Source organism: Cibotium barometz, chromosome 16, assembly GCF_041138505.1.
Source record: "Cibotium barometz isolate CiBa-2024 chromosome 16, ASM4113850v1, whole genome shotgun sequence".
Lineage (NCBI taxonomy): Eukaryota > Viridiplantae > Streptophyta > Polypodiopsida > Cyatheales > Cibotiaceae > Cibotium > Cibotium barometz.
Genome location: NC_141061.1, coordinates 11523007 through 11543611, shown reverse-complemented (window position 1 = coordinate 11543611; position 20605 = coordinate 11523007). Strand labels below are relative to the sequence as shown.

Genomic DNA, 20605 nt, shown 5'->3' with positions numbered 1-20605 from the left:
TATGTTTATACTAAAATTTAGAGAAATCTTCAAAATAGTGGCCTTCTTTTGCAACCCTATTTTATAAGGGGCCTTCTCTAGGAGGTTCCCTTTAGAAAATTAGAGGCCTTGAAAATTTATAAGGGGCCTTCTCTAGAAGGTTTAAAGGGCTTGATTCCCTTTAGAGAGAGAAGCCATAAATAAGGGAGACTGAATAGAGAGAGAAACCATAAATAAGAGAGAGAGAGAGAGAGATGTGGGTGGACTTTTTCCAATCCTCTCTCTCTACAGCTCTCTCTCTCTCTCTCTCTCTCTCTGCTTCATCCCTTCCTTGCACCGTCATAGCCATTATTATATGCATTATATGCATCGCCGTAGCCACAGCCATAGCTATATTGCTCGTTCCGTAACTTCTCTGTATACTTTTCCTCTCCCCAGCCGCCCTCGCCGGCCCTTCTTTGCTCTCGCATCCGCTCCCTCTCCTTGCTCCTAAATCAGGGTTTCGTGGTGAATCTTTGCAGTTTGTGTACAGGCCTGGGAGCTTCCGTTTCTACCTGCAGAGAATCATTTAGAGCTCTGAAAATCAGAGTTTCTTGTATTTTTTGGTAGATCTGTAACCAGCGGTTTGATTTTAGCAGGCGAGTGATCATCGGCGCTATCATTCCGAAGAGAAAGGCAAGCATTTTGGGCTCTTTTCGCGCCCTTTCCATCTGCATTTTGCCTTTTCCCCGCCTAACCATAAAACAATTCCAAAGACAGGCCCCTCTTCATCAGAAAGCAAACACGCAGGGCGCTTCAGGCCATTGCCAGACTACAGCAGCATACACAGAGTTTACCACACATTTTCTGGAGCCTGCCCCAGCCATAGCCATTCAAGAACCTAGGGTTTTGAATGCATACCCTTCCCTTGTACAGAATGGGGGTTTTCGTTCTGGTGCTCCTGCTCCTGCTCCTGCTCCTGCTTCTGCTTCTGCTCTTCTCGGACACCGCCACAAGCCTTTCTCCAGAAGGTAAGTCTCTAACCTTTGTAAACATCCATTGCTACAGAGGTAAAAATCTTCTAACATCAAGCATTTGTTCTGGTTATCCATTCAATTCAAATCTCTTAGTATGCATCAAATCTCTTAGTATGCATCATAATCCTTATGAACTGCATAAAACTTCATAATCTGCATAGCAAAACGACTTGCAGATTTTGAAAACCTTGGCTTGCGTATTTAGAAAACCTTGACTTGCGGATTAAAACCCCATAATCTTTGGAGTAAACCCTGCAAAAGTAAACCTTGACCTTAACATCAAAACCCCTTAATCTGCACAAGTAAACCACAACCTGTACATCAAAACCTCATAATTGCCATAAGTCAACTTGAACCTTTACATCAAAACCTCATAATCTGCAGAAGTAAATGTTAACAACCTGTTGACCTGCTCAAGAAAACCTTATAATCTGCATATTATCTTCTTTTTTGTAGGCTGGGCACTTCTTCATTTTCGTTGCAACATAGAAGACGACCCGAAATATGCACTATCGAACTGGAATGCTTACGACAAAGATCCATGCAGATGGTTTGGGGTTCGTTGTGAGAATGGGAAAGTCACAAGCATGTAAGACAAAATTTGACCTTTAGGCAATCACTTCATAATTCACATATTTTTCTAGTGGTAATTCTTATCATTTTTAGATTACAGATGCTGCATGGGATGCATGTAGAACTCTTCAAAAGTGGTCAAATTGGCATTTTTGGAGTGAATTCATAAAGGGGATGTTTGGTTATGCATTATGCAAGGTGATGCTTTTACGTGTTCACCTTCTGTCATGCATGTGATACGTCTTGCCCAAGCAGTGTCCAGACTCAGGAAACAGGCAGGGTTGGACTGCCTACTAAGTACCAAATGTTTTCGCTCGTGGATCAGGTCTCGGGCAGTTTGGGAGGCTGTTGGGGCAGCTGGAATAGGTTGCATGCATGCAGCTGGGGGTGCACAAAGGGGCTGGTCAAAGCATGTGAATCTCCTGGAGTCTTGCACTGTGCTGATCAAATGCAGTGTGGCTTTGCACACGGCTTGAAGAAATTTGTGGTATTGTAGAACGCTTGTGCCTATGTGCTAGGGTTTTCCGGAGATAGAAAGAAGAGTGCGGCCGAATCACACATACAACACGCACATGAGTACAAGAAAGAAGTAATACAACCGAAATTCAAGTACAAGATGTGGCTGAGAATGAAGACGTCAATCACAGCCGTGTGACTTGTACACTCTTGGTAGCACTTTGCCTACAGAGAAACACAATGTGAAGTCCAACACTAATAGGGCTCACAACATGTTCAATGCCCATCCCTGAAGGTATTTGTAGAACATTAGTGTTTAGTGGAAGGGCTATGGAGGACGGAAATGCTCCATAGCTACTGTGTGTGCGTAGAGAGAGAGAGAGAGAGAGAGAGAGAGAGAGAGAGAGAGAGAGAGAGAGAGAGAGACTCAATACAATGGTAGAGCAAACACGTACAAATGAAGCTTTGATTGATGTGTGCAACCTTCAAAGTACAATGCCTTTTATAGGCTTTGGAGCCTTATCTTTTGACACACTCTACTCATGTGGCAGTGACACATGGCTAAACTGATGACATCACTGCTTACTACTAAGTGGTTATAAGCCCTTGTTCACACACTCGCACACATGGCTAAACTGATGACATCACTGCTTACTACTAAGTGGTTATAAGCCCTTGTTCACACACTCGCACACATTCACCTTTAAGAGGTGTTCACACACATACACTCATAGGGAGTGTTCACACACTGAAGCTTCGAAAATCCAACAAATCCCCTTGTGGAGATGCTAGAATGGCCTTCAATAGTCCATGTTCTCCAATACTAGCAAAGAAACACGACGTGTTTCCCTCAACTGGCTTAGAGGCTGAAACCGGCCCCTGATAGAAACCAGAGTGCGGTAGACTAGCAGTCACCCGTCCACCTGTAGTCTAGATGTGAAAACAAAACAGATTGGAGCTAGAGTGCCCAAATCTGAAAACAAGGCGACACCTGTTGGCCCCAAAGCTTGGCGCCCCTTGTGGTATTTCTTTATTCAATTAAAATAATATGAATGGCTGAGTACAACAAAAATCAGCCAAGAGATTACACCTGTATGTCCAATTTGACGGCCCACAATACCTCTTAGCACAGAGGATCTATGCACACAGATCTGTGTTCCACAATAACACACTGTGCCTCCCTCTGATTAGCCAAGACCACTAAGCAGGGCAGCCATGAGCATACATCTGGCATAACTCAAGTGCATGATACAACATCTCAGCTCATACATACATATGCTGTCCAAACTATACATATGCTGTCCAAACTCTGTCTCAACCCTTGTCAATCTGCCATACAAGGGGCCAGATAACTCATATCTGCAACAACAGACATCAAGCAGTAGAAAGAGAGATAGATGAACAGAAACGGAGCTTACCAAATTCAGCTCGTGAAACAGCACTGGAGGAAGCAATGGTACCAATCTGTACTTGCAGGCACTTGTATCCACAACCTTGCTTCACATATGTGCATGTACTTGTCTGTACCCTCCTCCTTGTGTTCACTTCTATGCTGTCTGAAAGTACAGATCTGAAAAACAGCCCCGTACCCGTCTGTACTACCTCGGGATACGTGCCAGGAGTTGTACTTGCACACGCAGCCTGCTGTCCACACTTGTACCTGTCGGAACCTGCGTATTCAGTTCTGTCCAGCACCTGTAGCAATACTTGCTGTACTTGACTGTCCGTACACTGTACGGCAGTCGTACAGTGCTGTACCTGCTGTTGTACCTACTGGTACAGCCTGACCAGAACCTGTGTGCAGCAGAAATCCTTGCAGCAACTTCTATGCGCAGCCAGAAACAGAAGAGAAAGAGGGTACTTGCAGCAGATCTGGCCGTACAGTGCTGTACGGCTGGTTTGCACTCAGAAAAACAGCAGCGGTAGCACGACTTCTCCAACGACCTTTCTCTTCCTCTTTTCCACGCTTGAGAACATGCGCATGAAGGCTCCACGACTCTCTTTCCCAAAAGCTAGAGAGAGGGGGAGGAGAGAGAAGCACTCACTCCAAAAGTGGAGTGGCCTCCTCCCCAAAATAATCCTAGGGCTCCCAAACTTTAAAAGTTCCCTAGGGCCACTAAGGCCTAGGGGCAACTTTAATAAACATTAAAAGTTTAATGTTCTAGTTCCCCCCTTCACACCTAGGGATGTCCACACATCTTAAACTCTGTCCGGGCACCCCCCATGTGAATCATAAAATATTCTGACTCTGCAACCACCATGCCCACACTTGTGCTGTTCCATTTTCACAGGGCCATGACATACCCCCCTCTTGAAAAATGGCAAGCGTTCTCGATTGCATTCTGGTGATGCATCAAAATATCCAAAGTGAAATATACAATATGGCAAGATCAGCGTCCCAATCTCTCTAAGCCATACACATGTATCAACATTCACTGCAAACCAATGGCATAGTAATAGTCCAAGTTGTATACCACTGTGAACCATACATATCCACAAAAATCTCATGTGACTAGTACACATATATCATAGAAGTCCCATAAACAGATGTACTGTCAGCCTCAGTACCTTCGGGTGAGATAAAATCTGCACCAAGCGACCTCTAGATGTCATCTGAGCCTGTCTGTATCAAGGGAGTGGAGGTGCTACCCCCCTCTTTAGCATCCGGTAATGCTCCAGACCCATGCTATGCTGAACCTGAATGAGCCACAATAAGAGTCGGCTCTAACTCAAAGGCATCGAGATAAAGCTGCAAAACCTGAGGTGAATCTGTTAAGTCACCTTCCTTCATCCACTTCGCATCCATCGGTGAATAGTTCTTGAACTTCACAAGATAGCGACGGGAAACTTTACCTCGTACCTTCCTTTCTTTATGTGCCACTATCTGCTCTGAAATTAGAACCTCATCAAGTTCCTCAACTTCCGGCTGAGCCTCATCTGATACATCCTCAGGCAAAGGTCTAAGAAGACTCACGTGAAAAGCATTGTGAATCCTCCAGTGATCTGGTAACTTCAAACGATAGGTTACCTCACCAATCTTTTTCAAAACCTGAAAAGGCCCATAATATCGCATGCTCAACTTAGGGAATAAGCGCTCTTTACCCTTCATCTTCTTGAGTCTAGCCTTTTCAAAGCGCAAAAGAACCCAATCACCCAATGCAAACTGTAAATCACATCTGTGACGGGCTGCGGCTTTCTTTTGCTTCTGCTGAGTTTTCTGTCGAGGTATGTACAGTGTTGTTATATGCAAACTCCACCAAAGGAAGATACTTTTCCCATTGTTGCTTGTGCTCTGACACATAACACTTGAGAAGATCCAATACTGTCGAGTTAGCCTCTTCTGACTGACCATCTGTCTGTGGATGAAATGACGATGAAAACTTGAGAGTTGTACCCATGTTGTCGAACAACCCTCTCCAAAACAAACTCGTCATCCGTGGATCACGGTCACTAATGATAGACGTAGGCAAGCCATGATACTTGAAGATGTTCGCCATGAACAACTTCACCATATGATCCACTTTGATTGTCTTCCGCACGGGAATGAAATGTGCCTGCTTATTACTGAACCTGCATATGATAGTCCAGATGCCATCATTTCTCGTTTGTGTCCGTGGAAGATCAAATACAAAATCCATGGCAATGCTCTCCCAAGGTCTATCCGGAATAGGTAAAGGCTGTAATAACCCTGGTGTCTTCTGACGGTCAAACTTTACCTTTTGACATACGATGCATTGCCTCACAAAGGCATCAACATCTCTTCTCAAGGTTGGCCAATAAAAAGAAAGTCTCCACTACTTTGACCGTGGCGTCAATACCTCTATGACCTGCATACGGTGGAGCATGACTTTCAATCATAACCTTGAGTCGCAATGGCCTGGTAACACATAGTCTGCCATGCATCAATAAAAACCCATCTCTGAGAGTGTAGTGCTCATGCCGCTGACCCTCAGACATCTGATCATACAACCTTTCAAAGTCCTCATCATGGGCATACTGCTCTTTCATTTCATCAAGCTCATGATGATAAGCAAGTGAAACTGCAGAGACATGTGGCTTGCGTGACAAAGCATCTGCCACTACATTCTTTTTGCCTTCCACATGCACAATCTGAAAGTGAAACATTGACAAAAAGTTTGCCCAACGCATATGCTTCTCTGAAAGCTTAGTCTGCGTGAGGAAATATCGCAAGGTCTGATGATCTGTCTGCACAGTGAAATCAGCCCCAAGCAAGTAGTGTTTCCATGTAGAAAGAGCGTGAATTACAGCCAACATCTCTTTCTCATACACCTGTAAATGCTTCTCAGCATCTTGCAAAACTCTACTCTCATAGGCTATGACATGTCCCTCTTGCATGAGAACTGCACCAATGCTACTTCCACATGCATCACACTGGACAACAAAAGCCTTTCGGAGGTCCGGTAACACCAATACTGGGTCCGAAGTAAGCTTTTCTTTGAGCTTTTTGAATGCTGTAATTTCCCGATCAGCCCATCTAAACGGAGTTGCCTTCTTCGTCAACGCATGAAGAGGCGAAGCAATTTCAGCAAAGTGCCGTATGTAACGCCTGTAATAGGAACACAATCCTAGAAAACTGCGTACATCATGCACGGTCCTCAAAGCTGGCCAATTAAGTATTGCTTCTACCTTGGCTGGATCCATACGGACTCCATGACCAGACACAATATGCCCCAAGAAATGTATCTCCTGCAAGAAAAACTCACTCTTCTTGCCATTAACAACCAACCTATGGTTTCTGAGTTCTGCAAACACAATGGCCAAATGTCTTCTATGCTCTTCCTCAGTTCGTGAATGCACAATCATATCATCAAAGAATGTGCCCACAAACTCTCTATGAGGCCTGAAAATCCTGTCCATCATTCTGTTAAATGTGGCAGGCGCATTTGTCAAACCAAAGGGCATAACCAAGAACTCATACAACCCAAACGTGGTTCGGAATGCTGTCTTATGCACATCCTCGGGTCTAATGCGTATCTGATGATACCCGCTTTTCAAGTCAATACGACTAAAAACTGTGGAGCCCTGTAAGCGGTCCAAGATGTCATCGATCCTCGGTATGGGGAATCGATTCTTGATGGTATTCTTGTTCAGCGCCCTGTAATCAATACACATGCGCCAAGAACCATCCTTCTTCTGCACTAAGAGCACAGGTGAGCAAAAGGGTGATGAGCTAGGTTGTATCAACCCTTTATTTAAAAGCTGCTGCACCTGACTCATAATCTCTTCCTGTTGGGCTGCACTAACACGGTACGGCGGTCTATTCGGTGGAGTACTACCAGGAATCAGATCTATGGCATGATCTTCTGGCCTCTCAGGAGGTAATTCTCCTGGCAATGACTCGGAAAAACAGTCTTGAAACCCACTTAAGAAATCAGTTCTGTCCTTATCTAACATAGACAAATTAGACTTAGACTCATCATCCTGTGCATCCTTTACATAAATCAAGTACACGGAAAGATGCTTTTTCATTACTGATGAAATCGCCGAAGCGGATACAATAGGAACAGATTCCCCTTTGAGTTTTACATCCAATACATGCTCTTTCCCTCTATGAGTCAGAGTAATTTTCCTATTGTAAGTATCCACCACCGCATGTACCCTGTGGCACCATGGCATCCCCAACAAAACATCACAGCCATCCAAAGGCATGATGAAGAACTCTTCACTGTCCACGTAACCCTGCAAATGAAGCCGAAGCTTCCCAATGATAGGAGTAACGGGTTCTGCATACCCTGGACAAGCCATATTAGCCTCATGTAACGGCCCCATCTCCTCTGCGCGAATCCCCAATCGGCCAGCCAAATCTGGTGAAATGAAGTTGGCTCTAGCACCTGTGTCAAAGAAGATCAAGGCATTCTGATCTCTCACTTTGCCCCATGCCCTGCACAACTCTGTAGCTTCACCACCTAGCTGCTCCCCCACAAGATCAGGAACTAAGCCTGCAGAAGGCTTTGGTTTCTTTGGCTTGGGCTCTCCTTTATTGTGAGAGTCCTTTTGGGACTTTCTTTTCGGACAATTGAATGACATATGCCCCTCTTCAGTACAGTAAAAACACTTTTGAGCATCTCTCAAAGCCTGTCTTTCCTCAGAAGTCCTCTTGGGCATTGGCAACTTCTTATACTTTGTCTCTGAAGACCCTTTAGCATCACGAGAAGCATGCCCAAATTTTTCAGCTTTCTTGCTCAATTTCTTACTGCCTTTAAACCCAGATGAACCACCTGTGACGCATTAGCTGTCATAGCATTTTCAATCATCTGTGACATGTTCGTTACTCTTGTCTTTATACAATAATCTCGTACCTCTTTGGGCAGCCCACAACAATACTTCTCTACCTGCTCAGATAATGGCACGGCACGATAAGAAGTCACTGGGAGTAGAGCTTCCCAAAACTTCTTGTTATAATCCTCCAAACTATCACACTTTGAAGCATCCATTTTGTGCCATGCGGTCATAACATCCACCTCAAATGTAGATGTGAGCCATACGGAAGAGAAAACCTGTTTGAATTGGCCCATGTAGTGGGTGCTATGCCCTGCAAAAGAAGAGTAGACCACCGCTGCAAAGCATTGCCCTTGAGAAAAGTGGCAGCTTTCCTCACCTTACAGGACTCTGTGTAATTCCCACCAGAAAAAGCAGCATCAAACTGCTATAAAAAGGTAAGTGCTTTAAGTTTATCCTTGGCACCACTGAATGTGTCAAACTTCACTGCAGCTCCCCCTTCCTTGTAATCCTTCGCCTTTCCCATAGGCGTTAGATTATCATATGGAAGTGGTTTCGCAAGATTGCTGCCCCCAACATTCATACCCATCGTTGGGTCAACATTTCCCATTCCCACACCAGGCATACCATACATTCCAGCCATGTTTCCATACATTCCATTATGCATACCTGGCTGCATGCCACCAAACATATTGCCTTGCATCCCAGGTTGCATGCTTCCAAACATATTTCCTTGCATACCGGACTGCATACCACCATACATATTCCCTTGCATGCCAGGCTGAAAATTGGCTCCAAAAGGCCCGTACATACCCATGCCTCCCTGAGGATAACCCCCAGTCATGGATTGGAACACCGAGCCACCACCAAAATAACCTGGATGCATATTCTGCTGAGGAATAAGTGGCTGTCCATAGAAGGAACTCTGAGAGTTTGCACCATAAGCATGCTGCATATTCGGAAATTGGCCAAAAGATGGTTCCTGTGGGATGGCACCACTATGACCCTGAGGAAGATTCTTTGAATGAACCTCCTCCTCCTTTTTCTCGGGCTCTGTGCGGGGCTCTGTGCGAGATCTCATAAATTCAGCAAATCTCTCACTCTGTGTGAGCTGCATAAAAGTATCCATAACACTAGCCAAACGATCTTTGAACCGAGCATCATCCTCCTCTTTACCATGCACATCTTTTGGCTGTGTTACATCCTCATAAGGCTCAACATCTGCAGCCTGTTCTCCTGCAAAAATATCCTCAGATACCTCTCTCCCAGGAGAAGTCTCTTGCTCTTCCTCTTCATGATAGAAGTACTCATCCTCTGTATCAGACATGTTTGCTGAATTTTCAGCAATGGCTTTCTTCAAAGCAACCATGAGCTCACCCCCTTCAGAAAGTTGATGATTGGTCCCGGCAACGGAACCTTGAAACCGGCCCCTGATAGAAACCAGAGTGCGGTAGACTAGCAGTCACCCGTCCACCTGTAGTCTAGATGTGAAAACAAAACAGATTGGAGCTAGAGTGCCCAAATCTGAAAACAAGGCGACACTTGTTGGCCCCAAAGCTTGGCGCCCCTTGCGGTATTTCTTTATTCAATTAAAATAATATGAATGGCTGAGTACAACAAAAATCAGCCAAGAGATTACACCTGTATGTCCAATTTGACGGCCCACAATACCTCTTAGCACAGAGGATCTATGCACACAGATTTGTGTTCCACAATAACACACTGTGCCTCCCTCTGATTAGCCAAGACCACTAAGCAGGGCAGCCATGAGCATACATCTGGCATAACTCAAGTGCATGATACAACATCTCAGCTCATACATACATATGCTGTCCAAACTTTGTCTCAACCCTTGTCAATCTGCCATACCCCTCCTCTCACAAGGGGCCAGATAACTCATATCTGCAACAGACATCAAGCAGTAGAGATGAACAGAAACGGAGCTTACCAAATTCAGCTCGTGAAACAGCACTGGAGGAAGCAACGGTACCAATCTGTATTTGCAGGCACTTGTATCCACAACCCTGCTTCACATATGTGCATGTACTTGTCTGTACCCTCCTCCTTGTGTTCACTTCTATGCTGTCTTTGAAAGTACAGATCTGAAAAACAGCCCCGTACCCGTCTGTACTACCTCGGGATACGTGCCAGGAGTTGTACTTGCACACGCAGCTTGCTGTCCACACTTGTACCTGCCGGAACCTGCGTATTCAGTTCTGTCCAGCACCTGTAGCAGTACTTGCTGTACTTGACTGTCCTTGTAGCCGGCCCTTCCAATGATGTAGCATATTCCCCAGTTGACGTACTCAATGTGGTCCCTTAGATCTTGGTTGCATGTAGACCCACCCCCCATGTGAATCATAAAATATTCTGACTCTGCAACCACCATGCCCACACTTGTGCTGTTCCATTTTCAGAGGGCCATGACAGAGGCCCATGAACATGGCTTGAGAGGCTAATAAAGCATGGCTCAGTGCGAAAGACTCAGAGGTAATATCTTGCTTAGGGAGACAAAAGACAACTTACATTAGCACATTAAAGCAAACCCCCCCTTGTTTGTAAGTAGGGATGAAAGAACGCGTAGCCTTTTGTAAAAATAAGGCTTAGAAAAAAAATCACAAAAAATTATTTATCATATTTGGGGGGACATCACGGGTAGAGAACCCTTTTGACTCATAGAAAGTAGCGAAACAAAAAAAGTCAATCGTAATCTTCCTCTTTTAAAGAAAGATTGTCTGTCATGGTAGTAGTTGCATGTTCCATTGTTGTGGATGCTTTTGCTTCCTCTTCTTCTACTTTTGCCACTAAGTTTGCATGTAACTTTTCTTGTTTCTTGGCCATCTTCTTGAAGCATTGGTTCTTTGTGTGTTCGACCTTCTTGCAGAAGTTGCATTTGACAACCCTTTTTCCTTTTCCCTTTATGAACATGGCTTTGTCAAGGTCAAATGCTTTGTCTTGCGTCTCTTTGAGACGACGATCTTCATCTATCAACGTTGCAATCATGTCATCAAAAGAAGTCTGTGTATTTATCCTAAGATAAGTTAGGATGTCAGCATATTTTGTCAAATCTTCGATGTTGGAGAAAAGGATAGGTTTCTTGTCATCGTCATCTGGCTCAGTGTAATTCCTCCACTCAGTGTAGAATGTTTGGTTGAACATAATGCTAATCAATACACTTAAATACACTAAAATTTGATGGACAACAAGCACAATACAAGATGTAATTTGTTGAATTGACAAGATATGCACAATGAGCCATAACAGCTAGCTCCTCCCTCAAATAGTGTATATTAATCTTGGGAGAATCAAGTACATAGTGTCACGAGCATTTTTGACTAGATTTCCATACTAATGCATATGAATATAGTATTGCAAACAATATGGTTGTCGGTGAAGATCTTCAACTCACTCTCAAACATTATTTCATAGTAGCATTACTTAAATCTCTTTTAATTTAATGTCTTTTCTACACTACCTTCTCAAGTGCCCTTGTTCCCTACCATCTGCTCTCTATTGTACCACCCACACATGGTAGAAACAATGTGTAAGAGAGCACGTAGGACAAGGGAACACTACACAGGGTATGTACACAGGGTATGTGACCATGGACTCTTGCTACTTGCTTCCATAGTTTAGCATTCAAGCTTACCAATTGCAAGTAGAGTCGATGTCAGCAGAAGTCTTCGCTCGCGGAAGCATCTGTTGTGTTGAAAACTTCAATCTGTCGTGATCCTTCACGACATAAGTCTTCAAGTGGACGCAGGGAACCTTGGGAAAGCTTTTCTTATGGATTGGCTTGAGAAAGGAAGATTGAAATTAGGGTTTTCAGCCAAAAGACCAGAAATTACAGCAAATGTAAGGGTTATTTTGTTGAATTTCAGTATTTGGGAGTGTGTAGGAGAGTGAATATGACCTAGAAACACTCTTGGAAGCTTGGAAACACACTAGCAAGCTTGGATATGGTGTAGGGAAGGAGAAAGTGCATAAAATAAAGCCATCATAAGGCCTCATGAAAGAAGGTGCCAACTTCGAGAGAGAGAAAGAAGAGAGATGATGAATGCACAGGTTGAAGCATAAACAAGACAAGAGATAGAGTAGAGAGAGCTTGTGGACAACATCACCTTTTATATTAGCTTGAAGCTTTACAATGGCAATAGGCCAGCAAGAGAATGTTGAACTTGTGCAAGGGAAGTGGATGAAATAGTGAATAAAGGGGGAACTACTTATATACTCCATGTGTGAGCTGGCCGATTGCCTCTAGGGTTGGCCGACTGCTCACAAGACAAATAAATAGGAGAAAATGCATAAAATATCCAATAATAGGTACACTGCCAAAACATTGAGATGCATAAATTTTAACACCCCCTCTGCAGCTCATAGTATGCAAGAGTTGGAATAAGATAAGTCGATGAAGATGCAACCATGGACTCTCCAGCACTGCGAATACTGTAATCACCTCGGAGAGAGCATCCACCAACCTCTTCCTCGAAACAAAATGCCACCACGAACAGCAAGGAACTTTGCTTGGTCACAAATTTCTACACAAGTGTGCAGTGAATTCCAAGAATAGGTGATGAGTTGCTGGACACACCACGCCCATAATCCCCAACAGTAGATGGAACACATCACGTCCCAAAAGCCTCGAACAATGAACTCGGAATAGATCCAGTTCATAATCTTTGTTACACAAACGATAATCATGTCCTGCCAGATGTTTAATACTTAGAACTCCAAATCACGATCCCCATGCACTAGTAAGTGGAGCTGTAATTAGTCCCCTCTCCCGCTCACAAGCCTCCTCTGGTTGGAAGCACATGGGAGGGAACTGCTTGTGTACTAGAGAAGTACACCATTTGGGTTTTGCTGAGCCGGAAGCGCCCTGGGAGTCCTAGAAGTGATACTAGAATCTGTATCACTATCCTGTGTCGTGTCTTTGCCTTTTCTCTGAGATGAAGCCTTGCCCTTGGTCTTGTCCTTCTTCTTGGACAAACAATCCTTGGACAGATGTTCTCTTTTTCTGCAAGAGAAGCAGCGACTGCGACCTTTCTTCTGAACTGAGGAAAGTGCCTGGTTAGAATTGTTGATTGACACCTTCAGCTTACCCTGTGAAACGAGAATGGACTCCTCCTCCAATAGTAGGGAGCTAAGATCATCAAAATCCAACTGAGTGGATATGAAGCACAAAGATTGAGAAATCACATCATAGTCCGGGGGAAGGTTGGTGAGGATAAGTGCAGTCAGCTGAGTAGAGGACAAAACAACACCCATAGCTAGTAAGTGGTCATGGATAACTTTGGCCTTCATCAGGAACTATTGCATGGAATTGCCTTCAGGGAATAACAAACCGTAGAGCTGCCCTTGCAAGGTAACTGTCCTCATCGACAAATCTCGAGCAAAGAGATCCTCCAATTTAGACCATACCTGATGAGCACTGGTGAGAGTTTGCATTGCCGGTGAGACCTCTTTGTGATGGTCCGCACAAGCCCATAAGGCGCCTTCGAGTCCCGATTCTCCCAATCTTGTAATTCCGCAGCAAATTCATCCTCCTGATCGCGTGTCCACCGCCTAGAGTTTTGAGGACGCTCGGGCTTCCTTTCAGTGCCTTGAACAATATCCCACAAACCCTTGTGGATGAACTAGATCCGCATTTGAAGCTTCCAATGGGCTTAGTTGGCTCCTTTCAACTTGTCATCCTTGTTCGTATAGGGGGGAGCCATATCCACAGCAACAAGAAACACAGATCTCAGCTCTCAAACACTTCTCAAATGCTTTCCAATGAAGCGAGGCTCCACAACCAATCAGCCCCCTCTCAAAAGAGGCTGGACAATAGCAAAACAGTCCAAGAAACCACCGAGAACTTCCTGCCGGAAGGGCAGGGACTCGTGGAGGAAGAAGGAAATGTACAGCCACTTGTCTGGCAACTCCACATGCAGGAGAACTCACCAATAACTGATGCGATGCAGAATTTGCAGCCGAAACTCCAACGCTTGCCTCTATAGAAGAAAACACAGCCAAGTACCTGGCCGGCTGGCCTCTGTAGGAGAAAACACAGCCACCAAACTGGCCGGCAGCAAGGGAAGCGCTGGCTGGACCAGAAAACGCAGCAAGGCAAGAAAACGCAGCCAGGGTTTGGGACTGATCTGCAGCCAGGAGGAGCTAGGGCAGAAAACGCAAGGCATAGATGAGAAGGCGGGCATATATACACACATAATTTTAATTAACTAATTTGTATATTACATTAAAATTTAATGGGCGAGGATGCATGGTGAGGTGTGCTCACTTTCAAATAAATGCATCATATATATAATGTCTCTCTTTGTCTTTGTTCTCTCTCTCAAATACAAACACAAATACACACACACACACATGCACATGCAACTCTCTTTCACACACACACACACACACTCAAATGTTAAGACTCTCTCTCTCTCTCTCTCTCTCTCTCTCTCTCTCTCACACACACACACACACACACACACACACACACTCCCACTTTATAGGCCTTGGAATAAACTAGTGAAGTGACCGACTGTTGGTTTGCCAGGTCTTGGACAAAATCAAATGTTCATGCTGCAGCTGATAGGTCTTTTGCTCACTGATGCGTTGGCTGACAACCCTTCAATGTCCTGTGGCACCAATTGCTTCCTTGCTAAAACAACAACCAATGCTCCAGAGTTTGGTTCTAATCTAGTTCTTTATCTTGTTGCCTCTTTAGGATTAGCCGTGGGATTAGCCAGTGCATGTCTTGCACATCACACGAAAAGGCCCATAATACCTAGGGTATGCACACTCTTTCCTAGGCCTCTTGCTAAGTCTTGCTTTCTCGAATTTCAGCAATACACAATCATTCTCATTGACATCAAATTGTCTTCTATGCTTATCGGCGGCCTTTTTATCTTTGTTACTTGGCCAGTTGTTGCTGCCTTGCCAAAACAGCAACCAATGCTCCAGAGTCTGGTTCTAATCTAGTTCTTTATCTTGTTGCCTCTTCAGGATTAGCCGTGGGATTAGCCAGTGCTTGTCTTGCACATCACACAAAAAGGCCCATAATACCTGGTTGCAAGTTTAGGGTATGCACACTCTTTCCTAGGCCTCTTGCTAAGTCTTGCTTTCTCGAATTTCAGCAATACCCAATCATTCTCATTGACATCAAATTGTCTTCTATGCTTATCGGCGGTCTTTTTATCTTTGTTACTTGGCCATACCACTCAATCATGTGTGTAGTAGGCATTATGTCTCTATGACCAGCATATGGAGGAGCATGGCACTCATCCAAAACCTTTTGGCCTCATGTGAGACACCACACATAGGCAATTTATCTTTCATAAAATAACCCTATTTGATCCATAGTAACATGGAATGCCGCTGCATAGCCTTGGGAACGAGGGAACGCGTTCCATAACCTGTGTCGTTCTCGTTTCCGTTTTGCAAATATGCATCCTTGGCTAAAGGCATTCTGGGTCTAATTTTTGAGTAAATGAGAATTTTCTATGATCATATCATATGAAAGTGGTGTATGACCTTGCATCTAAAAGGCTTGGCAATATATACCCTTGCATCTCCTTAGCTTTCAAATGGTAGCCATATGGTGATGACGTGTCGTTCCCATTTTCCCATTCCCGTTCCAAAACAGACTCCCGTTCCATCTATCCGTTCTCGCTCCATGTGACTATGATTTGATCACATATGAGGCACATGCATGACCAGCCATCAAATCAACCCAAATAGTGGCAAGATCAACATCGGTATGGTACAAATTATGCATGGCGACAAGTCCCTATGAGAGGCAACGAGATAGCTGCTACTTACAGCTTTCGTGACAAGGCATCTTACATTCTTCTTTCTTGGGGTGTGCAAGATCTGAAAATAAGACATAGAGAGGAAATTAGCCATCCTCATATGCTTCTCTGGCAATTTTGTTTGGGTAAGAAAGTACCTCAAACTCTAGTGGTTTGTCTTCATAGTGAAATCAGTTCCAAGAAGGTAATGTTTGTATATGGTTTGTGCATGAATTACAACCAAGAAGGTAATGTTTGTATATAGTTTGTATATGAATTACAACCAAGAGCTCTTTCTCATAAATGCCAAGAGAGAGCTCTGTATCATGCAATCTACGAGTCTTGTAAGCCACAGCATGTCCCTCTTGATTTATGGCAACTCCTATGCGGTTTCTAGATGCATCACATTCTACACTGAATGGCTCATGCATAGTTGCATCTTTCAATTCGACGAATGCATCTCTCTCTACATCAATCCATTTAAATATAGCCTTCTTCTTTGCCAAGTCATGCAAAGGAGAAGCAATCCATGCAAAGTGTGGTGGTCATAAGAGCATAATCCAAGAAAACTACGGATCTCATGCACAGCGATCTCGATTCAGGCCAATTTCAAATTGCATCGATTTTTGCAGGATCCATATGTACTCCATCTTTGGACACAATATACCCAATATAGTGTATCTTTGACAAGAAGAACTCACTCTTCTTTGCATTTATGGAGAGTTTATGCTTATGGAGTTATTCAAAAACAATATTCAAATGAGTGCTATGCTCTTCTTTGGTCTTCAAGAAGCCTACGATGTCATCAAAGAAGACACTTGTAAATTTCTTGTACCTATAGAACATGCGATCCATTATTCTATGGAATGTGGCCAGGGCATTTGTAAAACCAAAAAACATAACAAGATACTCATAAAGCCCAAATGTTGTCCTAAAAGCAATTTTGTGTACATCCTTAGGCACCACACACACTTGATGATACCCATTCTTAAGATCAATTCAGCTAAAACTCTCATGCACACCGATCTCAATTCAGCTCAATTCCGAATTGCATCAATTTTTGCAATATTCATTCGCACTCCAGCTTTGGACACAGTATGCCCAAGATAGTGTATCTCTTACAAGAAGAACTCACTGTTCTTTGCATTTATGAAGAGTTTATGCTTATGGAGTTATTAAAAAATAATATTTAAATGAGCTCGATGCTCTTCTTCGGTCTTCAAGAAGCATACGATGTCATCAAAGAAGACACTCGTAAATTTCCTGTACCCATAGAACATGCGATCCATCATTCTATTGAATGTGGCCAAGGCATTCGTAAGACCAAAAGGGACAACAAGATACTCATAAAGCCCAAATGTTGTCGTAAAAGCAATTTTGTATACATTCTCATGCACCACACGCACTTGATGATACCCACTCTTGAGATCAATTTGGCTAAAACTTGCCGGAATCGAAAACCGATTCTTGATGGTGAGCTTATTAAAAGCTCTATAATCCACACATACGAAAATATTCATCTTTCCAAGAGGACGGGTAAACAATTTGGGGAAGAGCTTGGTTGAACCAAACCCTTCTCCAAAAGTTCATTTACATGCTTCATGATCTTGTCTCTTTGGGATGCACTTAGACGATAGGTTGGCCTATTACCTGGCACAAGATCCAATGCAATGATCTTCCGGTCGTATAGGTGGCAACTCATTTGGTAACTCGTCAACAGAACAATCATTGCACTCTTGCAAAAATTTCAGCCTAAGAGTGTTTACATGCACATTAGTTTCTTCAACATGATTTCGTACAAAAATCAAGTACACAAAAACACTTTTTTTAATTACTTAATTTATACACGAGATACAATGGGGATAGCATCACCCTCTTCACCAACATCAATCACATGCCCTCGGTATTTATGCATGAAGGTGATCTTGTTGGTCTTGTAAGCCTTGTATGGATCAATGCGCTTGTGCCAAGGCTTTCCAAGCAATACATTATAGCCATTCGAAGGTGCTACAAGAAAGTTTTCATGATCCACGTAGCCTTGAATGTGTATGCGCAACTTGCCAATGATTGGTGTGACTTGCAATTCTCTACCAACAAAGGCAGTCTTTGCTTCAATTTGAGGACCCATGTTTGTCACCAATTTTGTCTCCTCACCAATCTTGACCGGTGTTTCACACATTGACTGGAACCAAGGTGTGAGCGGGGATTTTCCACATAAGAAAGCTGGAGCGTTTACTGGCAAAGTTTGGCTTGAAAGATGGCTTCTGAGCGAAAGCAGCATGGGATTTTTAGCATATAAAGTGACTTATAACGCTTATAAGTTGGTGTGTTCACACATCATTAAAGACGGGCTGGACTTATTATTATTTTGGGCATGTATATGTAGACAGAAGGAGGCGCCTAAAGCAAACTTGGCCAACAAGCTTGTGAAAAAGCATAGAACTGGTATTTTTGGGCCATCAGCTACTTTTGGCCAAAAAGGGGGAAAAAGCACAGGTTGAAACCGGCCTTGACGGGCGGTGGAACAAACACTCGCACATAAAACACTTCAACACCATTGAGGACCTAGAAAAGGAAAACAAACAGGGGGAGCTACTCTAGCTCCCCCTGTTTGTTTTCCTTTTCTAGGTCCTCAATGGTGTTGAAGTGTTTTATGTGCGAGTGTTTGTTCCACCGCCCGTCAAGGCCGGTTTCAAGGTTCCGTTGCTTGGAAACCGGCCTTCAGAAAGCAAAGGGCGGTGAAACAAACACTCGCACATAAAACACTTCAACACCATTGAGAACCTAGAAAAGGAAAACCAACAGGGGGAGCTAGAGTGCTCCTGCAAAAAGTACACGGACACCGATTGGCCCCAAATCGCAGTGGCGCCCCTTGCGGTATTTCTTTAATTGATTATAAGAGCTTTGATTACAATATAAGGCTGGTAATTCAGCCGTCCCAGTAGAACTCCTGAAGCCTGCAAAGAACCTGCATCTGGCTTCTTTTCCACACGGCATCCACAAATAAGTCCAGCCATTGTTCATATCAAAAGACCCTTCACACATTGAGTCTGCATACAGGAGCTTTCTCCCATGATCAAGGCTGCCACAACCATCCATAGCCTCTCACACTATGAACAGCATCACACCCTGACACATCCAGTGCTCCTGCATCACAACACAGACTCCCGAACTATCTCTCAAAAGAGAACTCGTATCACAGCACAACATACCATACAGTTGACACACCTCTACAAACCCTCTCTACCTTCCAAGGGTACTATCCATCTCTGTCATGGATTCCCTGTCCCCTGTCTTGTCAGTAGCAAGGCTGTACCAAACATGTGTCTACTCCTGTACCTTCTGCCTGCATGTGACCTATCTCCTGGAGAAACCCAAAAACATGTCTCTTCGAGAAAACCTACGACCTGTTTCCACATGAAACCCTTAGGCCTGTTCCCCTTTGAAACTTCTGTCCTGTTTCCCATACATCTAGTTACCTGTTCCCTCATGAAACATCTGGCAACATAGGGATACTCATAACTATAGGTCCCTCTGTTCCTTTCTAGTAGGAAGAAAGCCATCTGCTCCATGAGCACGCAGCCATGCGAGCTTGCATCACTCCCATGCCAAGAAACATAACCAAAAGACCTGTACTCGCAGTCAAAAACCCAAGCACAAAGCTGAATTTGCAACCAAACAAAAACAGCCCATAAACTGTCCCAAAACAGTCCCGAATCAAAGCATAGAAAGGCTGAAAGTTCTATCAGTTGAACGCCATCGACATGATGTCTATGTTCATGGAAAAACAGCCCTTGTCCACCTTTGTGTCAAGAGAAAACCAACCCTTGTCTACTCTTCAGCAGAGGGAGAGAGAGAGAGAGAGAGAGAAAGGAGGCCTGTGTCTCTGTTCTGAAGCACAGCACAGCAGCCAGCCCTTTAGTCTCCAAAAAGCACACACCTGGCAGCCTGTGTGTCTAGAGAAACCAACCTGTAAGCGTCTCTTGTGCAAAAGAGCATGAACTTCAGCCCTCTGCGCCTGCAGTCCAGCCCCTTATGCATGGAGAAAAACATGTGCTGCTCTGTCCAGCACTGCCTGCAACCACCTGTTGGCATGGGAAAGAGAGAGGGCACACCCAGTTCTGTGCGCCTGCAAGAAACGTGTTGGAATTAGGGTTGCAGGAATGCACACACAACTTCAAGAAGATGAGGAAGCTTGAGCACAACACAGTAGTGTATTATGAGTGCCAAAAATGAAAGATTACAAGCCCTAGAAGATAATGGGCGTATATACAATGCACGGGGGAAAAAAACCTCCTAGTGAGGGAAAAAGTGCCCCGGCGGTCCTAAGTGTGTTCACACACATCACTACTATAATATGGTAACAAATCCCCCCTGGAGTGATGCGGTGAACAAGAGCTAGCACTCATGTATAGGGAAGTGCCTAGCTATGTGGACGAATCCACAAAAGGGAGTAAGCCCAAAGCTTTGCGAAAAGCTTCGAACTTCTCACGAGGCAGAGCCTTTGTGAAAAGGTCTGCAAGGTTATCCTGTGTTGGCACATAAGCCAAACTGATCTCTCCT

General features: G+C 44.0%; 1 protein-coding gene across 1 annotated transcript in view; it reads left to right on the top strand.

Annotated features, from left to right (window-relative positions):
• Positions 1-234: 234 nt before the first annotated feature.
• The window catches only part of LOC147630362 (protein MALE DISCOVERER 2-like), a 37897-nt gene continuing 17526 nt past the window's right edge, over positions 235-20605 (top strand). Inside the window, exons 1-2 of the mRNA XM_086810222.1 lie at positions 235-989; positions 1452-1584. Coding sequence (XP_086666348.1) covers positions 872-989; positions 1452-1584 — 251 coding nt within the window. The 5' untranslated portion in view covers positions 235-871. The remainder of the gene's footprint in view (positions 990-1451; positions 1585-20605) is intronic.